The 22192-nt window shown below is 36.8% G+C and overlaps 1 protein-coding gene across 6 annotated transcripts in view; it reads right to left on the bottom strand.

Annotated features, from left to right (window-relative positions):
- Positions 1-22192, bottom strand: part of EPS15L1 (epidermal growth factor receptor pathway substrate 15 like 1) — a 45799-nt gene that overhangs the window by 7645 nt on the left and 15962 nt on the right. For 5 of the 6 annotated variants that reach the window (XM_074808476.1, XM_074808477.1, XM_074808478.1 and 2 more), the window contains 9 exons: positions 21510-21707; positions 21063-21227; positions 19054-19180; positions 18881-18931; positions 18367-18503; positions 17242-17302; positions 16770-16852; positions 15205-15337; positions 2521-2726 (listed from right to left, as the gene is read on the bottom strand). In XM_074808476.1, coding sequence (XP_074664577.1) covers positions 2521-2726; positions 15205-15337; positions 16770-16852; positions 17242-17302; positions 18367-18503; positions 18881-18931; positions 19054-19180; positions 21063-21227; positions 21510-21707 — 1161 coding nt within the window. The remainder of the gene's footprint in view (positions 1-2520; positions 2727-15204; positions 15338-16769; positions 16853-17241; positions 17303-18366; positions 18504-18880; positions 18932-19053; positions 19181-21062; positions 21228-21509; positions 21708-22192) is intronic. The other variant, XM_074808480.1, reaches the window with a different exon arrangement.

The raw sequence follows: 22192 nt of genomic DNA, 5'->3' as shown, positions 1-22192 counted from the left end.
GGTAATGTAACTGAATTACAAGTCATTAAATACAGTAACGTATTTTTTGCATATGTCCAGGTTTCAAGAAGTCTATAAATATGTATCACATATCTGTCATTTCATAAAACCCCCCCCTTTTTTTTTTTTCAACAGTACAGTTAGACCCAAAGCATAAACGAGGAAAACAGCAGACTGCAGCAAAACTAATCAAATACACAAAAAGCTGCACTGACTTGTGTTTACTAAATTACCAGCTTCTATTAAGAGCAAAATTTGAGTTTAGTTCTAAGTGCTCTGTTTCTTGGAAATTTAAATGCTTTCTGTTGGCAGAAAGATTGCTGTTCTTGTTATTCTGTAAACTGAAGCTGAAACCTAGAAATACCTGAAATATGAGCTACTAAAAGACTCTGTTTTGTTCCAAAGAGTCGTTATTTATTGCCAGTGGAAAAGTTAAGAATGCAGTGAGAATACTTAAAATCTGGGTGCATGAATTTGCCAGTATCTCAAAAAAAGTGCCCAATTTTCTAGAGCGTTACTAAAATCCAGTGAAGGTCCTCATGTTACTCATTTGCAACAGTAAAGAATTCCAATTAAAAATGAGGTTATTCAACTATTCAAACCTACACGAGTCTATGATTCTGTTCTTGGATTCCATGGACTCAAACCATACGTCAAAAAAACTTCTGTAAGTAAAATTGCTTTTAATTTCCATTATGAACAAAGTTTCCCAACCATCAGGCAAAGAGAAGCACAATATTCTTGCTGATTACAAGGTAACCAGTACACTTAAATCTTCATACAGAAGGATTAGGAATTATCAAATGTCACAACGTAATTGTGTTATCGGCAAGCAAAAAAAAAAAACAACCCAACAAACTGAAAAGAACAGGGATCAAGTCTCCTTTCAGTGAAATTCAGTTAACACTTTTTTTCTTACAGCAGTAGAAAGTAATTCACAAAAGCGATAAAAAAAAATTAATTTGATGAAGTGCCACTTAACAGTAATTATAAGTGGCAACTCCTCAAAATCTTGTTTCTCCTACTTTTTCCTTATCTTCTAAAGTTAATCTCATCTCCTGATGGCACGGCAAATTTAACACTAGAGCACCCACTGCGATGGGCATCAGAGGTTTTGGTTAATCATTTGATACAATCACTCAAGTGTAAGCAACACTTTTAACTTAAGAAATGCAGTCTGTAAAGTAAGACAACAATCTGGGTAACAGTCATTCCATTCTGTTATTTGTCTTTCATTGAAGGAAGAAATTAGATGTTGTTCAAGAAATTTCAGATAAAGCAAGTTTTGCGTCTTATTTTTATTAAGAATGTCACCATTTTGTATACAATCACAGAATTTAACTGTGCAAATTCAACAGGCTAGTACTAACTGTGGTAAAGCATACATAGTATCTTGAACTTTGACGTCTTCAGCATCATAGATAAATTAAAGCACTGAGGCCAGCTAAAAGTATGCACAGATGGCCTCAACTAACAATATCAAATAGGAAAGTGATACACATTTACTATTCACTAATAACTAGGGGAAAAAACATGAAAAATAAGCAACCTGAAAGATTCAGCTTAAAGATCTCCACTTGTTGAACACTGAACTGTGTCCAAAGTTAAGTAACAGATTAAGTTGGCAATTTTACTGCATGGCAACGTGACAGAACAAAAACACATGAAAGGAGGAAGAAGCCTGAGGCTGTGGATGGAACAGATTTCTATCTACTCATGGAAGCAATAAGAACCACACTACTACTACATTTACAATGATTTCCAATTCAATAACGTACCTGCCAGCACTAAAAACAAAGCCAGGCTTTTAGAAACCCTGGTATTTTTTAATGAATGGGTACTTGGCTTTGCTTTCAAACCTTCCGATACTGTCCTTTGGAGTGCAGTATGGACGTTTCTATATTGGTTCGACAAACAATTTTGTTTTCTTAGTCATAACAAGGGCTTTCCTACAATATTAGTAATTGGAACAAAATTCAACAGCTAAATTTCCAATCTCTGTCTCGTGTATGTATCTTTATGACCACATTCCATCATATACAGCAAACATTGTGACAGGATTGTCAGAACCTTTTTTCACAAACAATTACAAATACTTTATGGAATCTTTCCCTTTAAGGATTTTCTTCTCAGGATATGGTGAAATTGCTATATAAACGTTTTCAACAATTGTTTTTGAATCTTTACATCATTGGCTCCCAAAAGTCATTTTACAAAATAGCCTCCATGCAACAAAAACAATACACAGATTTGGCTACAAAGAATTTGTGAGTAAAGGCACACTGTACTAAAATAATTTAAATGCAAGTAAACCCTTTAAAATTTAGTATGAAACTTCTTTTTTATTGAAATAATGCCTTTTTATTACAGAAATATTAATACAAAAACAATGAGGACAGCATGAAGGTACTAAGAGACAGAAGCCAGTGAACAGTAGGTTTGCAGTTAAAACAAAAACCCAATAGATTGCTGCAAGCAGAGCAGAAAGTGGTTTGCTCAGAGACAATGAACTTAACTTACAGAGCTGAAGTCTGCAAACCCCAAGGAAGAGTCTTTAGAAGTTTTACTTGAAGAGGAGGGAGCAAATGGATCTTTTCCACTAAATGGGTCCCCAAACCCCTTTTTACTTTGAAACGGGTCACTGCTGTCAGCCCCAAATGGCTGGAATGGATCATGGGGCTTGGGAAAATCTGAAGACCCAAGGTGGCTTACAGGAGTACTTTTACCTGGAAAGTTTAGGAAAAAAACAAACAAAACAAAACAAAAGGAGAAAAAGAGAAGTTACTTACCACGGACAATGCAAACCCCTTAAATAGGAAACCGTGCCGATACACTTTAGTATCATCCATTCTTCCTGGGGTGGTTTAAAATTTAACCAAATATAATGGTACTCATTTCTCAATGCAAATCATCTCAAACAGTTGTTTTATTTAAATGGATTTAATATATTACTTATACATACTGCAATATTAACACCATCAAGATTTTAAATTATAAAACCCAATATAAAGACATTTGGTCAGAAGAATTTGACAAGTATGACTTTAGTTCATTTTCCAGGATTAGAGACATTTCAAGTTTAAGTTTGGGATTATATAAAAGACAAAATACTTTAAAATATCATTAAACATAAATAATTAATCGTGTTAAATAGAATTGAATAGTAACTTATCTGTGACTTTACAGAATGCATGCATTCTGGTTTTTTTCCTGGAACTGGTTAATCCTTCTAGCAGCACACATACAAGGGAAGAGACTGATTAAGAAAACACCTTGTTCTGGGGTGTTTGTTGCACAACCCACCTTTTGTAGGTGACTGCTTGTTCTTATATTCCACCCCAATAACAAATGAAATCACGGGACCTATTGTATATGCTCATAAATAATGGCTGCATATTTTATTTCTTGCAATTAGAACCTTAACAGTTAATTTTTAATTCCCCTTGCAAAAAGGACTATTTTGTTAGGTCAATTAACTAAAGAGATAAATGTAATTTTTTTTTTTTCCTCTTAAAAAAAGATTGCTCCTAACAGGGAGGGTTCCTTGGATGAACAATCCTGATTATAACGTGCACTTTGCAAATGATAAAGGAAAATCTAGAAACATTTTTAAAAGAAACAAATATTTACAACTTCCTGCATAATAACCTGAATTACATACATTATTTGCATTAATAAAGCTATCCTTTTTGAAACGTTCAGTTCTTTGAACTACAGTTTAATAGGAATCTTATAATTTATTCACTTCAGGATACAGGTACTAGGAAAGCACCGAGAAACAGAGTCAAACCCCCAAATCTTGGAGTATGTACTTGGCATGTCTAAGATGGAGCCTGATAGCTTTTAAGAAGGTACTTTGGTAGTTGCTCCTGAACTTTATAATATTTGCTCAGATCTGTGGAAATCCTCATTTGTCAAAGAGAAATAAAGGTCAGCAAACTTGCACTAAATAAATAACCTATCCAGCAGCCAGCCTTCCCCTGCCGTTAAGTCACAGCTCAGCCTCTCCTCTCGCAGGGGCCAGCCAGAAGTCCATCCTTCCTTCCACTCGGCTTGCCCTCTGCCATCAGCCAGCTCCGCACCGTGCTGGCGGCACCTCCTCAACAACTGCACAGGGCGCAGGGGCCAATAGTCCTCAAACTCAGCCAGGCACAGATTTACAGGGGAGCTGAAGGAATCGTGCAGATTCTTAGCTCATTAGCGCAGTGCTAATGGCAGACTCGGGCCTCAGGTGCAACACGGTGACCACCTGAAGGCACTGTGCTTCAGGGAAAATGGGAAGTAAGAAGGTCCACAGCTGAACAAGCAGACAGAAAGAGGCGTAGAAAACAAGACACACGCAGTAGGAGATATAACTGGATTTGTTTAGTCTTAAGAGTATTCAAGGGGAACCTGATCTTAGTCCTATAGGCATGTCTTCCATCAAGGAAAAGGCTAATGGGTTTAGATCTTACCAAAAGAGATTTACATTACAAAATCCGTAACATCTTTAAAACTTAAGAATACTCAAGACCGCCTAGGGAACTTGCTGCATTCCATCATCATGTCCATGAGGTCTGAGAAACGGTTTCTAGAAATCACACTGGTTTAGCTGCCTTGAAGCTGCAGCATAAACGAGACCTCTTAAAAGTTCACTCCAGAACTATTTTTTATGGTTCAGTACGTGCTCCATCCTGGTTAACAGATGTGGCAAGGATATACGGATACCCATATTAGCAACCACATGTGGGACTTCAAGACAGACAGATCAGACCAGTGATTTGTCCTTCATGGAAGGAAGTGACAAAATATACAGGAAATACCAGCAGCATTTGCTCTCCCCACAAGCATGGACCCTCCTTCACCACAGCTTCAAACTGCCTTTCCTATCAACAGAGGCCACATTTTGTTCTCTGAAAGGGAGTGCTGCATTTACATCCCGCTCATCACCAGGGTCTCACCTTCAGCCACAGCTGTGCAACGTTCAGGAACTAAGCAAACTTGGTCAGAGATCAGCAACTCAGCATTTTGTATGTAACTCTCCAGAAAAAAGAGCAACTTATTTTAATTTATCTTAAATTACAAAGAGAATTAAAGTATCTGCATTTCTAATTTAAGGTCAAGCCAAAACAAGAGCTCTACTTTTTCTCTCCTTCCTCTATTGCCAGTTACTAGCAAGCAAATTCCCCCTAGTGTCCTTCACCCTATATTGCCCCAAACCTCTTTTGACTGACAGAGGCAAAAATGACCCATTTTAAGCTGCCCTTTTCTTAGGTTAAATCTTTTGCTGCCAAAACCACTCTGTGGAATTGGTGACTGTTAATACAAACGCAGGGTTTGCAACATATTTGCTCAGCAAACCTGTTTTTTCTAGGTGGCCTGTTTAATGTTTTTGCACAAAGTCCCCAGTGGTTTCGGAACATACACAGAGCATTGGGGTTTCTCGTGCTTCATCTTCACAACAGATCACAAAGAATAAAACTTTGCTGTAGAGGAAATGTCACCATGAATACTAGAGTTACTGCTACTAATATTGAAAATCTTTATTTTATGTCCTGAGTGCCATTCTCTTCAGCTTTTCGTATGTTAAATAATAGAAGAGGGCTATAATTTTGTTATTTTGAAGAAAAGGTGAAAGAGGGAAACCCTTATAAAATCAGGTTTATTTTTTGCAGAGCAATTTTAAGGGCAGTACCCATGCTGAATACGTCAATCCTGGCACTCACAACAGAGTCCTTAACGAGCCCTCTTTCACTACACTTTGTACATTGCTTATTGTTTGTTTTATCCTGCCACACTCAGCAAACATGGTTTTGAGGCCTGACAGAAGTTTATTTGGTTCAGTTAGATGTTCAAATTTACTCAATTATTAGCCATAAATTAGTAATAACAACATCAAAATTATCTTTCTGACATCCTTACTGGCTTAAACTGGTTTAAGTGTGAATCTCCCAGTGCAGTAAGTGTATACTGAAGTACACAACAGGTTTTGTATTCCCGTGTTTAGTATGTCAAGAATGTGGGTACAGTATTTCGATAATGTAAAGCAAAAATACCCAAACCACATTAAAAAGCCACCAACTGAACTGAAGGACATGGGTAAAATTGTAATATTGCAAAATATACTCTTAGTAGTAACTGAGATTGCATTAATCTTATATTCACTGGAAAATATTACATTTTTACACGATACTGCTCACCGTTTTTGAGGTACGGCAGTACGAAAGTGCAGGCAAACAGTTGTAACCCTTACTTGTTTGATTTTTCTGCTAATAGTTTCAGGGGAAAAAAGTTCAGAAAAAAGCAAAACAGGTCCTATTCTGAAACCACAGCAGTTTCAGCAGTTACCCAAGTGGTGCACCCAAACCACACCGAGGACTCACTTCAGCAAAAAGAGATGATGAACAAAATGGTTTACCACAGCAAATGCTGTTAACTTATAGTGAACTCCACCCATACGAAGGGTTTATCTAATTTCATACCCCACAGCAAACTTCAGGGCTGAGATCTATAGTTCAAGGCAAATATAATCTCACTGGTAGGGTACAATTACAGAATTTGTCTTACTGAATTACAAGATATTGACAATGAAACAGTGCAGTGAAACATTTATAGTTTTCTCTCTATTCTACGTTTCAACGATGGTCCTGACTTTCTGCTTAGAAGAGTATCTTACTGATTTAGGAGAAGCAGCATGTTTTCATGTCTTTGAAGACTGGATTATGCATGCTCACAGGTATAAACAGGGCAGAGGTGAGATGACACGACTTTAAACTTTCACTAAACAAGTACTCCTTTCCAGGAAACTTTCTGAAGTGAAAAATACACTTTAAGAAGTCAGAGCTGTGCTATGTAAGTAGTGATAGTGTGAGTTCAGTCCATACCTGCAATTATACTTGAACATGTAATACCAGGGTTCCTACCCCTCACATCTTTTATATGGCAGAGGATGTGACTTCGGAGACTGTGCAGCATGTAAGGTGCCTCCAAGCACATCCTTCTGTTGGCACTTTACCAAATTATCATTCCTAACTTACTCAGCATGTTTTTCACCACCCTGTTAAATCACCCAGCTCTTCCACCGATGCAGAATAAAACTTTCATAAGCATTGAACTTTAAGAACTTATAGAAAAATTATTACTAGTTTTCAAAATGTGCTTGAAGGTCAGTTACATTAAAACCAGTTTTCTACAGAATACTCGGAGGTATTTGTCTTCAACAGGGGCTATTTTCTGCACTGTATTTCAAATTCAGCTGTTCAGTATTAATGCTCTTTGCACAAAATCACAATACGTATTATTAGTAACAGAAGGAAGAATTTTTCCTATGCAAAAAACCCTTCGAAACTGTTTTTGCTTAATATTTGCAAAATCTGCACCTTGAGCTAGCCCGTAATTCTGAAAACCTTAGCTTAAAAGAAATATTCTGAAAACTACAAACTTTTTGAAAGGTGAGAAGAGAAATCGTTATAGATTCAGCCTAACAATCTGTTCTGAAACAGATGCTGAACAACCTCTTTCAACAATCGGTACTGAAATATCTTTACTGTGAGAGATCAGCATAAACAACAGAATCAAAGCGTGAATGGAATTTTTAGTTTGTGGCTGGGCAGGTGCTCCACCCATGAGTCACTTATCCTACACAACAAGGGATGGCTGTGTTCTAATGCAACTGTCAGGTCTTCTAGAAGGCATGAAAAATAAAAAAAAGTTTGCCTGTCAGTCACAAACTCTGAGGCTGAATTTTTCACTCTCAGCTGCAGATGAGGAAAAAAATAAAGGTAAACAGGCACTGTGCTACTTGTGAATAACCCTGGGTACTCAAGAAGCTCTAAGGAAACAGGTGTGTGGTACCACTCAGAAATAAACACAACACTCCTGTAACTCCCATGATCACGCAGCAAATAAAGAACAGAACTCTCTGCTCTCCTCTAGACCAAATGATTGATCCCCAGAACTTGAACACGCCCATGCAAATAAATGCAAGGGAATTATTTTACATTTTTTTCTAATTAATACAATTCTTTCTTTTGTTCATAAGTCCTGATTACATCTATTATACCTAACATGGCTTCTTTCTTCTTAAAATTCTCACTAAAGAAACAAAGCAAGTTTCTATGCAAATTTGTATCCTGGGGACACTGTACATGGTGCAGGTCAAAAAGACTGGCCACAAGAAGTGATGTGTTTAAACACGAAGTTTTTATAAGAGATCATTTTCTTTCAAGAAATTAAATCATAAATGTGCACAGCAAAGCATTCAGGCTTTGCTTTGCATGTTTTTAAGCAAGACACTGAACAAACTATGAAGTCTTAATTTTCATCTAGTTGAGACACCGAAGACACGTCATAGGCAAACACCACTAAAAGTGCAACTCAAAAAGTAGCAAAGATCTATGCTCTTTTTCCCCCACTGAAAACTGTCAATACGAACTGACAGCGCCCTTGTACTGCTTTACAGATGAAAAATAAGTCTAAAATGATAAAAACAGTCAAACCATAAAATGCCTTAAATTTAGAGAAGTGACACATGTGAAAAAGAACCGTATTTATCGTCGACATAAAGGAGGAGGAAGCATCAAAGGAAGACAGCAGCAGAACAGGGCTGTACAAACATCGCCTCTCCGTGAGCTGTCTGCACTACCCTTCTGATTCATGCAAGCACAGTGGTGGCTGACAGCATTAAGCATCTGATTATGCACAGTAAAACTAAGAGGCATCCAAAATAATTCAAGAGGTGCAAGAGACATCCCACAGAGTGAATCTAGCTCGAAAGCTTCTAGTGAGACAATCCTGGTCCAGGTAAGCCTGGAATATGTGTGCATAGCCCATCTGGGTATTCACTCACTGAAGCTCTGAATAGCCTTCAGAATACTTTCTTTCAGTATACATTCTTAATCATGAGCACTTAAGTGGGCAAATCTATCTTAAATTTACCTTCAAGGTCCATGCACCATATGAACAGAACAGAAAGCTGCTCTGTGAGTTGGCTGTTAATTTTTCTTGCATTTCTAGCTTCTTTGGGGCTGACAACAATCTTCTCCTGCAACCATACTTGTGAAGAAAGAGCAAAGGATCCTCATCCAAAACTAGGGAATTATTATTTCTGTAGATGATGGATTACAACATGCATCACAGCTAAAGAGTTTTCAGATTAGTTCAATAAAATAATAAGAGCCTGAAGATCTTAACAGATCTTTAATAGATCTTAAAGCCCTGACCCCTTTTCATTTTCTTTTAAGCCATCAACAGGTCCAGATAACATTTCTCTTTATCTGCCAACTGGCAAGATGAAAAAAACAGGACTTCCATCAGTCAGATTTTGCTTAAGTTAGTAGGGGCCTTTTCTGACTTTGTTGGTAGGACAGCAAAACACATCTAGCAGTTTTTCAATCTGTGATTTGGGCTAACACCTTGGCTGGCTAAATTTATTAGGAATAACATCATTACTACTATTCTGTAATAATTTCTAGTCACTCATATTAAGTATCGTGCAAACCTTTGTGCTTGCACTGAAGTCTTCTGGGGCTCCACGCAAACCAGGCATCTCTGAGGGGTTACAATCATACTTCCTAATTCAAGGCAGGCTGGTTAGTCCTCTATTCTGTCTTCTCAGGATTTTTTCCAATATTTTGACATTGCAAAACCACTACCAGTCATACAAATAATGGGAGAACAGAATTGAAGTCCTTAATTCAAACACAGAGGCGTTAACCCCTAACCTCTGAAATGCCAATTTATAAATTCAGTTGCCATCACACATCAGAGCTACAAAGAATAAATGGATCAAAAAACAAAGCCAAAGTTCTTTGACAAACTCACTGTGTGCAGTCTGCAATAACGATTTCCTGACAGAATTAATCTTAATACCTGTATTTCAAATAGCAGCTAAATAAATCCACTAATTCCTTTCTTACATGGGATGAATTCAATACATAGTCCTTTGAATCCTAAGTTACATGATATTTTTCTGCTATTTGTGTAGTGGCATCCCAAAGAAAAACTGAATTTTAAAAAACACATTAGCATTGAAGAAGTTAATAATACAATACCCACCACCTCTATTAGTCACTAATATACAATACATTTACTATGAATTGTAACATTTACACAGGCTAAAAAAAGCTAAAATAATTAGGTTTATTAAATAATCATTGCAAGAAGAAAGCACACTGAAATTGGAAAGTATGTTTTCTTCCTGCGTTTTTAGGACTTTTATATTCTTTCAAGGTTAAAAAGGTCAAAACCACTATAAGCAAGCAATAAAAATTTAGAAGAGGTTGAAGGTTACACACTGGTTAGTGGTGAAGGTTCTTCCACTAATATCACTGGTTAACAGTACTGTTATAACCGCAATGTGGAATGCATGGTGCTGCATTTAAAGGAAGTGGTAAGGGTGGGGCAAAAGCAGTAGGTCCCACGATCAAAGCACTAGAGCATTGAATTTTACTTATAACCCAATCACTGACACCCACACAGCGACTTCCTGTACTTTAAAAAAAAGAAAAAAGAGAAAAAAAATCTGTTTCTCTCTTTTTGTAATCAACAACTTTTACCTAGAAACTAGTTAGCGGTGAACTTTGACTGATTTCAATCTGCAGCTCATGGCAGAAAACATAATTGTTCATCTGTGAGAACTTACAAAAACCATTTAACTGACAGGTTTCAGTGTATCAGCTCTTTCAGACTTTTTTATTCTTAATTACACTAAAGTCCTACAAAACCCAAGAACTAGTGTAAGAAATGTAAAGTGACAAGAAGTTCAGTAGTGCTAAACACTACAGGTAATCCTCTATGACAGAAACAAAAATGCACTTATAAGTCTACAAAATAACTTACACTGCAATTTAGAACCCTGTCACAGGGCACCTTTGCTTAAGTATGTCAATATACACTACTATTATTTTTGTTAATGTGATTAATATTGTCTTGTTTTCCATTTATCATAGCCCATTATGCAAAGCACAGGCCTGCTTATATATGGATCATTTTTTGGTGCTTTTTGAGCATTATTCAAGATACAGCATCAATAAACAGAGAAAACCTTCCACTTCTCTCTGGAGAAACCTTCAAATTCTCCAGTACCACGTGGTGAACATCAGATGACTTCAGCCACGTCCCGGGGGAGCCGTTCGAAACCTAATGTCCATTAGGAACTTCATGGACCATGAACGCATTCCTCAAGAGAAGCAACACACACATGCTGCCTTGGGGGTTTTTATCAGAACAGTCTAGTCAGAAGAGCTGAAGAGCTTTTTCTTAGCTGATCTTCCTCAACCTAAAAGGAGAATCTTAAACCAGAGACAGAGATACTGATTTTTTTTTAAATCAGTATGTAAATCTGCATGTAACAGGTATGTTGGAGCTTTGATGTACACCTGTATCCAGGCTTGCTGCTTCTGAAGCACCATATCCTTTTCATTCTCTATGATTATACACTAATTTATCAGCCTTTCTCCAATTCTTTTTAAAGATTCTGCAATTTATCTTTAAATAGTTATACTGAAAAACCACAATAGAGCATTGAATCAGAAAAACAAACATATGAAATTTCTCTGGGACCAAGCAAGGATGAGTTTAAGATTCGGTAACATCTAAAAGATCTTGAAAGACTCTGGTTCAAAGCAGAGCGAGAAAGAAGGAAAATGATTTCTGAAGAACAGAACAAGCATAAGCCTGACATTCAGCCTAAGATACAACTTTAAGGAAATAATCTCACGACGGTCATCCTTTCTCTTAACCTTAGTTTTTGAGAAGATACAGATCTCCAGGGTGTCTAATCATGCCACACAGTAAGCGTTTGCCTACCCTGGCCAGATAGTAACAACCACAGACAGCTGTGAACAGAGGTATCTGCTAATTTAGTCAGCAGATCACAGCTGCTTCTCAGTGTCCAGCTCTGGAAAAAACTGAACACCAACAAAACAAGCAAACCAAACCAACCAACCAATCTTCACGTTACAAGCAGCCAGCAAATAGGTCAGGATTTATAAGGCCAGACAAGGATTACCCACTGCAGTCCTGCTACTGACAAAGCTGGCAGTAGCAGAAAAGTTCCCTTAAGCGTGGTATGGAGATTGTCTCCAGAGCCCTTCTATGAGAGCAGCTAATCTGAACTACATACTCCTTTTACAGGTTTTTCCAGGTACATCTGAAGGCCTTTTGACCTGACCTTCACTAAATGGTAATCAGGCGACGTCTGAAGTGTTTCCCTGGCCCCAGGTTGAGTCCCAAAGGTTTGCTCTGCCTTTGTCTTTGTGAAGACACGAGCCCTGGTGCACAACTCCTCATTCATCTGGACAAAACACAGACACATGGGCAAGACGGGATCGTCCAGGACACCCTGCAATACCTCGATGGATCAATCAGACAATGCTTGCATGTCACAACTCCTAAAAAACTTTGCATATGTAAAAGCACTGAATCAGGAGCAATCCCTGGTGGATTTTGCTAGTTTCTCCTATCGATAGCTACCTAGGAAATCAGACAGCTCTCAGTGCTCTACAAAAACATTTATTAGTATTTTCTACTTGACTGTAGAGTGTTGAGGACAAGTAAAGATTTATATTAGATCTTCACTGCATCTGCCTAACAAAATGCAAGCAAACCACACAACCGCTTTTCAATATTAAAAATGCCCCCCCCCAACAGAAAGAACAGTTTTACTAAAAGGAGTAAAAAACTGGGAACAGAAAGGCAAACTACAGATTTGTCTGGTAATAACTAGCATTTATTCATCCTTCAGCAAGATCTTTATCACCTACTTGTTTTTTTAATTAAACAGACCAATGAGAAAGGTAAGAAACAACGGAAGTTTCTTGTCTGTTGTTTGTTTTCTGAGCAGCGTTCCCATTTCTAACACACAGTTGTATGCTTCTATCTCTTGCTAGAATCGCAGTATATTACTATATAATTTCTCATGCTTTAAGTAACCACTGAAGATTGCCTTAGTTGTGGAAGGAAGGGAGGAGTATAACTGCATAAGCACATGAGGCTTATTTGCTTTAAAAAAAACCCTGCTTTGTTTCCTCCTTAGTCTATTTTATCATAACAACATTTGCTTTTGGTAGAGCAGCGGAACATTACAAATATTGTGTCTCCCAAGAAGAGGGGAAGGTGCACCTTTAAACAAATTTTTTTAAAAGACTGATTAAAGGCTGAGTGCACATGTCTTAATTCAAAACAAATTATTAAACCTAAATGTTCTCCAAAATTCCTCAATATGTACAAAACAGGGAATGAAGAGACATAAATTGAAAAAAATCCCATGTAGGTGAGTCAATCCTATGGCATGTATTTCTCATCTTTGCTGCTATTACACTGTATTTGCTAGGAATAATCATGTTTCGAGCAAGAAATAGAGAGAAACCACATGAAAGAGATAATATAGGTAAATTTAGTATTTGTTTGACTCATTCAACTTTATACAGGCCCTTTAAACACTGCATTATTTTATGTAGACATCTCTTAAAAAGAAAACATGGCCACTTACATACTTTCCTAGAAAACCAAATAAAGAAAAATAATATCATTCACAATGGCAAATAAGATTACTTTCAGCTTTTGTTTCTGCTTTTATTCATTTGTGTCCTATTAGTTGATATTTGTCAACATTACATATTATGGGCTTTTTTAATTACTAAAGGCTCTCTAGTACCTCAATAGTAGAAAATATTTACACAAAGCAAGCATGGAACAGACCACTTCAATAACTTTTCCACAATCCTAGAGCACTTCCTGGCAAACTTTCATCAATACTCACCTACACAGAACCTCATTATTTGATTTCAGGGTTTTAGTGTACATCGTCTCCTGATAAATATCACAGTATTTAAAATAAATTAAAATCACAGTAATAGGAACAAACTAATTCTGTTGCAATGGCCTGCTTGTAAGTCTACTTTATTAAATAATATTTTCCAAACCTTCAATCAATCTATGGCATAGCTAATGACATCTTCAGGATACCCCGGTAGTAGAAAGCACTTTTCACATTATCCAAGGAGCTAGTTCTAGCATAACTGGTTTGCAAAACCAGCCAGATCAACAATACCTGTTATAAACAGGATGGGTGCAGGGTGCATGCTTTGCTACAAAGTGCAACAGCAGAAAGGTAGACAATCCACATATTTAGACAGGGAGACATTAATAATGGATCTGTTTTCTTTGTATTACGCTTCCTAACACTGCCAGTGGATACATGAGAGTACTAGGTGTTGACCCACATGTTTGTACAAAATCACGTGCCTATTCATAAGCAGAATCCAGCTTTTTTTTTTCGCCAACTGAATGTTCACTGCTAGTATTAACTGAACTATACCACTGTTATTAAAAGGAGACCTGAAACTAACAGCTCTAAGTGCCTTCAGTTCTTAAAACAGTTTCATCGGTATCTGAATATTTTGAGAATCAACCCTAGGGAGAGCAAACATGTAGAAGTTCATTAAAAGAGATCTTATTTTCAATTCAGGAGATTCATACATCTCTAAGAATTTCCATACATAATGCACTTGAAGCAGGAACAAGCCATATATTCAGAAAGTGGCTTATATTTAATTAATGCAGCAATGGGTGAATGCAAGAATGATCATATCTGGACAGATCAGGACAGGTCTATCTAGCCTTGTACTCTGTTCTTGTTAGTATCTAGTGGCAGATGCCTCAGGAAGAACATCAAAACAAGGTAAAGATATGGCCCTATTTCAGACTACCTTGCAGACATTCAGCAACACAGGAGCCACAAAGTACTTTGGCTTTGGTAGGTCCTGCTGCCCCTATTGGATTTTTCTGCTAAGAATAATCTAGTTCTTTTTTTAAGCCCATTTAAACTTTTTTGCATTCACCATATTCTCTGGCAAAAAAAAAAATAAAATCCTAAATTTAGAGTATTGTATAAAACCAAACCTCTTCATTTGTTCTGAAGGTGCCATTTACTAATCTCATTTGTTGCCTACTTGGAAAAGACAGAATTTTTTTCCCCCCCATTTTAACCTGCTACATGTGATTTTACAGATCTGTCATACCACTCCCTAATCATCTGTTTAACAGTCTGAAGAGTTCCAGTCTGGTTTACTGACAATTTCTGCCAATCTACTGATAATCTCATACCTTCCTCCATGGTTGAAATATAAGATAATGAGATAAAAAACTGTCAGCTTGTCCTCATGTCCAATAATATACAGAAAATTGGGGGAACTGGCTATTAAAAAATGAAAACCTCCTTACCACTGGGTGGCTTGGGTCGTGGAGGAACATTTTTCTTCGGTGGTAACGCTGGTGTGTCTGATTTGCTTTTGAAAGGGTCATCTGAGAATCCCATCCCTCCAAATGAGGAGGCGAAGGGGTCTGAAGCTACAGACTACATAAAAAAAAGGAAAAGAATGTAAGCACATTGTAGAATATCTGTGGTTTCATGACAACTGCAAGTTAACTCATGTAAAAGTATTAACTTTCAAAAATGAGGACAGATTTACACAATTATGTCAGTGGTTTAAGAGGCTAACGCCCACTGACAGAGGTGCTAGGAATTCATTAACATTCAAAAGTACTTATGCTCTTAATCACTTAAGTAATTCTAGAACTTTTAGTCCTAGCAAAAAGCTGATGAAAAAAATAAAAGGAAGTAAAACTCCACTTGTTACTATTTGGCAATGAAGTGTCATACTACAGTCTGGCCTTCACTCTGATAAACAGAACTATGACAGAAACTTGAAAAAACACGGTAGATTGCAGAATGGATAGCTTTTTTCCAAGCTTTTAAGTTACACATAGTTATTTGTCTTTTTTGTAAAAGCTCAGGGAAGAGTCCAAAAACATATTTTTTAGTGTTTCCTATATTTAGCTGGCTCTTGTGAAGGACTCTCCTATTTATTAAAAAAGGCACAAAAAATTATACCATGCAGGGAAATTTATCCTCCTGAAATGAAGAAAGAGGAATTCTGTAGGCAAAGCTAAAGCTCAGATTTGGACTTCAGCTACAACTTCTAATTCAAGCCAGACACATCAATATTTGTAAAGACTGTTGCCATCTAGTGGAGAGTTAAAACCGCCACAGAAAATAGTAAGAAAAGTTAGGAAAAAACCCAAGAAGTTTTAATTAGTCAAAGTGATATGATAATCTATTTTCTAGTTAATATTTACTCCACAATGTTCAAGAGTTACCGTGGAACTAAGTGTAAAAAGTTGGGCAACTGATGTCAACTGTGAATTCCAAACTCCCATCTCAGAAAGCTAACAGCTAACTGACTCGGATGATGAGGTAAGGACCTAGTTAGTTCTATTGGAAATACCCTATATACTCAGTTTATACCAAGAAACCAAGGCAACAGCAATTCTGTTAAGAGCTATGAAATGTCAGCACACCATGTTTTCCGTTTTCCTCTGGTTCCTTGTACTCACAGAGAAGTTTAAGAACACATCAGGACTATGAGAGATGGAGTATCCAAGAAGCAGACTTCAGGTCTTAGAGGACGGTTAGACACCGAAATATATTAGTATCTGGAATAACTACCTCTTCTTACAAGTTTCTTTTGCTTCTCTGGTATTTGAAAATGTTTGTGAAAAGTTGATTTACCCCTGCTGAATCTACCAGTCTTGGTAAGACTTTGCCATATCTGAGATGGATGGAAAATGCTTTGCTAAGTAACTGGTGAAGTTGATTGGAAAAAAAAAAAAACAAAACAACAAAGTGGGTTGCCAACTGAGAGGTTACAATCATATTACATCCTTAAAAAAAAAAGTATCTGTACATACATTTTCAAAAGGACAGTTGCTTTCCTTATAACCTTTACCTTTGACATCTGACTGAAGTCTGCAAATCCTTCACCACTACTGAAAGCACTACTTCCAAATGGATCCAGTGTTCCAAAGGGATCTGAAACCGATACAGGCAAAAGAAAAAAAGTTACTTAAAATAATACTTAAGAATTATGAAGAATGCTTGGTGCCAGTGAAGTACAAAACTAGGCAGGTGATTAAAAAATGCCTGGCATTTTGACCTGGTATGAGATGTTAGAAGGGTACTCCATAAAACAACAGGTTTTCTACCAGTTGTTTGGAGGAAAAAAAAAAAAGGAAAGAAAAGTGAAGTGTATAAGTAAGTGTGTGCAAAGACTTAATCTTCATAATCTGTAATAGGACCCCAATGGTATTTGCCAACAGCTCACAAGACACTTTCTTTATTCTCAACTTTTACATTTGATTCTTCTTTCATAAAGAGATACCTCCTTATACATCTTCGTGAGAAAATATTTTTCTTCTTACCTGGACCTTTTGAAGAGATACTGGAAGACGTAAAAGGATCACTGCTTTCAAAAGGGTCAGGCTAAATAAGAACAGATATACATAATTATTGTTCTGCTGTACCGTGCACTTGTCTTTTTATGTCTTTTATCTGCTTCAAGATAAATTATTTCTAATTGCAGATCACTCTGTTCAGTGGACATATAGCAGGAGAGAATTCACCGATTACATGAAATCTGCATTTTTAGTGCATTTGGCTATCGATAGCCTTGAACAAAACACCAAGTACCTATAAGCGAAACATGTTCAAGTGAAAAGTGTATCATACTGAAATACAAGCAATATTAGTTACCAGGGCAAAATAAGAAATTACACCCAGAAGTGTTCAGTCTTTAAGAAACAGAGACTGAATATTCAGGTCAGGCATTTACATTATTACTACTTCAGAAAGTCTGTATATCACTTTTTAAATAGATGGTGTTTACAGTTGCTCTTCAGTTTAAAAAGTCTGCTGTTATCTAGGTACAAACCTACACTGGAAGACAAACTAACCTCTCACTGACTGATACTGGAATACTGTTCTAACACTTGGGTGGCAGCACTCAAAGAATGCCATAAAGGTGAGGGAAAGGATTAATTAAAAAACAAAACAAAAAATCCATACCCCCTCCCGCCAACCAACCACACACATACATGTAAGGACAGCTTAAGAACTGTGACTATACATTTGACAAACGTGTTCTGTGCAGTCCTTCCACTGTGTTGGCTCTATGGGCTGTTGGTGGCTCAGTAATCCTTTAGCCAGATCAGTTCCTCGATCCGATTCACTATGTGACTGCACAAATAGAAACATCGATGGAATGGAGGTAATGGTGTGAATGAGGGGGTGCTGGTGGCTTGAAATCCCCAACAGAGAAGAAAAAAAATCCACCTAACTGCATCTTCGTGGGGAATATACATCATTATCATGGAACTGGAAAGAAGCTGATTGCCTTAACAATTCACACTTAGAATTTTAAGAATAAAGTTAATGATATTTCATCAGTTAGGAGAAAAGTATTTAGTGATATTTTGTTCCTTTTAGCTTTCAGACAATGATTACTTGTCAATAGTAATCTATCATGTGCAGATTTAAAAATTACTGACCTTTGCGGGTAAAGCTGGGGGTTTTGTGAATGGATCTGAGGTAAATGGGTCACTCTTCACCTGTTTCTTGAAGAAATCCTCAGGGGCAGAACTACGAAATGGGTCACTTTCCTTAAATGGATCACCTCCAAATGGATCTGGAAGAAGTATTAAAAAGTAAATAAAAAGTAGCACCTAGTGGGTCCATAATGAACCATTCGATATTTGACCTCGTACTCACTGATGTAACTTTTATTATAAAAACACACACTGATTTGGTAAATCTGATAAATCTTCCAGATACCTCTCTAAACAAGGTATTTACTAAGTTTGAACAAGTACATGTTTATATTAAGGTTATGGACTTAACAGTTACACAAGTGTTAGTAACATACTGACCCTGAACGCACGCCCCGTCAGATTTCTACATTCCCACATGCAAACAAAAAATCTGAAGCCAGGGAAACCTTGAAAATCTCTGTGTTTGGCTACAAGCTGTTTATATCACATCTGTCTTGTATCAAAAGGCTATTACCTGCTGGAGCAGGTGGCTGCTCTGCAAAAGGATCATGCTGGAATGGGTCACCTATGCAGAATAGAAAAATAATTTGGTTTATCCACTATTTAGCAAGATGATAAAATTTTGTGAAAATATCATTTACTCAACAATTGGTCTTCAAGGTCCCAGGTAAGCCTTTGGTCACTTACTGCCTTTAAAAGGGTCTGCTCCCTTAAATGGATCAGATTTGAAAGGGTCTTCTGACTGGAATGGGTCTGTATGCAGTTCTTGTGTATTATTGGTAAACATCAAGGCTTTATTCTTAAATGGATCATCCTAAAAATTAAGAAGAGAAACATTACAGCAACTTACCATGATTAAAATGCTCAGTTACCTATTTAGCAGAAATTCTATAGTATCTTGGTTCCTGTTTAATTATCTTAAAAATTACTTCCTAAAAAGCTTTCTGAATAAGTGGTTTCTAAGCAGAAGAAATTACATGTTAGAAAGGAATATGTAGCCTGAGGCCTCACAGAACATAAAAAAGATACCAATATTCAAGATTGTCTTTTTACTCATTCTTGAGCTTAAAGCTCTGAGTACCGATTCACATTACAAAACACTACATGGCAGGAAAAGTGTCACCCCAACATTTTGAGGAGAGAGGTTTGTCAGCAGAGGCCAACCTATAGCTTGGTCAAGTTACAAAAAAATCCTGCGTGAACAAGTAGCAAACTAGAGTTATAAAACCTCTTCATCACATTTGTTTGCATCTGATACCCCTGTCTTTTGTCTGATTTGGGTCTCTGATGAAACCAGCCCTTGCCACAGTAGCCATGTGTACCTACAGCACCTGTACAACAGAGCTCCACTGACAATCCATTCAACTCGTAAGGTAAGAAAGATCCACTAACAGCTACCCACTTACACTGCCTCCAGCACTAGACAGATATGGGATTTCCTTCATCCTTTTACAAGACATAAATGAAGAAGTCTTAATTAATACTTCTCAGAAGAGCAGGGAGGAAAGCAGGGAGAGGAGGAAGAGGAAGGAAGAATTTAGAAACAGGAAAGGGGCACAATGGTTTAAAATATTTACTATGAACAAACACTGGAGTTTTCTTCCAGTAAGTGATTCTTAGGTTTTGCAAGTGAGAGAAACATCTGGAAGTTTCCACTGGAAATTAAATATAATGTTTACACCAGCCACGCAAGCACAGAAACTAAGCACTGAAGTGTTTTAAGACCATGTCTCTCAATGTATTGTGGCTTTTCATCTACACTTTTCTTCTTTTAAGCATTTTGTTTTTACAGAGAAAGTGTAAAGCAGGGCATAAAGGTAGTATGCCTGCTGAATATTTATTAATACACTCTACATATTTAACTTCATACTAAACCCACAGTTAATACTGTGCTTACAAGGATTCTGGAAAACCAAGCAGATGAGCAAGTAGAACCAAGCAAGTAGACAACTTTTATATTCAAAGTGAAGAAATAGGCTTAAAAAATGAAAAATCTTGTGATTTAGAGTATTATTAAATATGCAAATCAACAATAGATAGAAATTGACTGGAAAAATCTTTAAGAACCTGAAGGATCTTATGAATTGGGAAAAATACTGATTAAAAGAAAACATAATAAATGGAATAAATGCTGCAGGAATTGTTTAAGCAGAAGAGAACTATCTACGTATTTAGGGAAGAAAATACATTTTTTACTGAAATATGTAATAAACATAGCTCACTACAAAGGAGAAATTCGTATAGCTTCTTTTGGAAATAAGAAAGAAATATATGATTAAAGGGAAGTTTATAGCAAGAGAAGGTGTCGCCTTGGTAAACTGGAGAATTTGCAAGAAAAAAACAAAACACTTGAACTGGAGATAAGTCCTACCTACTTCCTGAGGCTAAAGATGTGACAGGCTACAAATCAAAGGTTAACATGACCTTTTCTTTTTGTTTCCGTAATTACAGTTTGCTTAAATATCCATACTGTTACAGTTACACAGGCACAAAATCCTAACCCAAAGCTCAGAAATCAGGTCTCCACCAGCGTTACAATCTTTGCTCTGCCTTACACTGGAGATTGCTACCTTGCAGGGATCACGCTATTTGCCAACATACCAAAGTCAACTAAATGAACAGCTTAACTATTTCAGATTGGGTGCAAGTCACAAACCTAATTATTGTAAAATACACTAAACAGTATTTTTTTTTACCATAGCTCCATAATTGCTTCTTTCCGTCTGCCCAAGGCCTTCACTTATGTCTGCTAAATTCGTCAGACTACCACCGTGAATCCCATTGAGAGCTTCATTATATTCTTCTATACTCTTATTGACTTCTTGATGACTCTCTTGAAGTTGAGAGAGTTTACTTCTTGCCTAAGCAGTGAAAGATACTTTAGTACATCGCGCATTTAATAACTGTCATTATCGCATTCTCGTTAAATGTGGTTGCCAGACAGTTGCTTTTTCCTCCCCACCAGAGCTGAACTTTTCCTGACTCAAACTGGGAATTAACCTACTGAGCACCAGTCAAAAAAGGCTTATTTCATGAACCAGTATTTTTTTTTCCTCTTCTAAAAAAATAATCTATCTAGGTGATGTTCAACTCTTAGCCCTTCAAGAAACAAAAAAGCAGCTGTCTAAAAGTACAGTAAATACCTGGTTTATTTCTTCCTGTGTTGATTTTAAAGATTTGATTATTGTTTCAAGCTGCACTTTTCCAGCCTGAATACTCTGCTCTAGCTGAGTCTCTTCTTGCTGGAGGCGATTCAGCTCTGCTTTTGCTCTATTAAGGTCATCTTCCTGTAATTTTAAATCTGATTCCTGAGATTGAATCTGCATTTTTAATGATGAAATCTGAAACAAAACATTACAAAAATCAGAGTGAAATTTGAAATAGATGTAACTTAATAAATTATGAATTTATAATAAATAATAGAAAGTTGTAAAGCAACCTATCAACTGCTAAGGAAGATAACAAGACCTTAATGTGAAGAACTGCATGCTTCTTATTATGTTACACAAAATTCTTGATAAAAGCACATAGGACATTCAGTAAAACCAAGAAATATTAATATTTTAAGTGACAGAAATACCACACTAATTACAAAGGTAATTAAAAGGTGCTTCTTAGATGGTTACCTTGTAGCTTTCAGAACTTGGCTCCTTTTTCCATTCAAACATTTATCAAGTATTACAAAGTTGATTTTTAACTCTTTGATAAGAGTTAAAATTACACAGTTGCATATGACTCCTTATACACTTTCTCACATGACCTTACACACTACATTTCTGCATTAAGATAACGTTAGCTACACTGGAAAACGTATCCCAAATGAAAA

Source organism: Strix aluco, chromosome 29, assembly GCF_031877795.1.
Source record: "Strix aluco isolate bStrAlu1 chromosome 29, bStrAlu1.hap1, whole genome shotgun sequence".
Lineage (NCBI taxonomy): Eukaryota > Metazoa > Chordata > Aves > Strigiformes > Strigidae > Strix > Strix aluco.
This window is presented reverse-complemented; position numbering and strand designations above follow the sequence as displayed.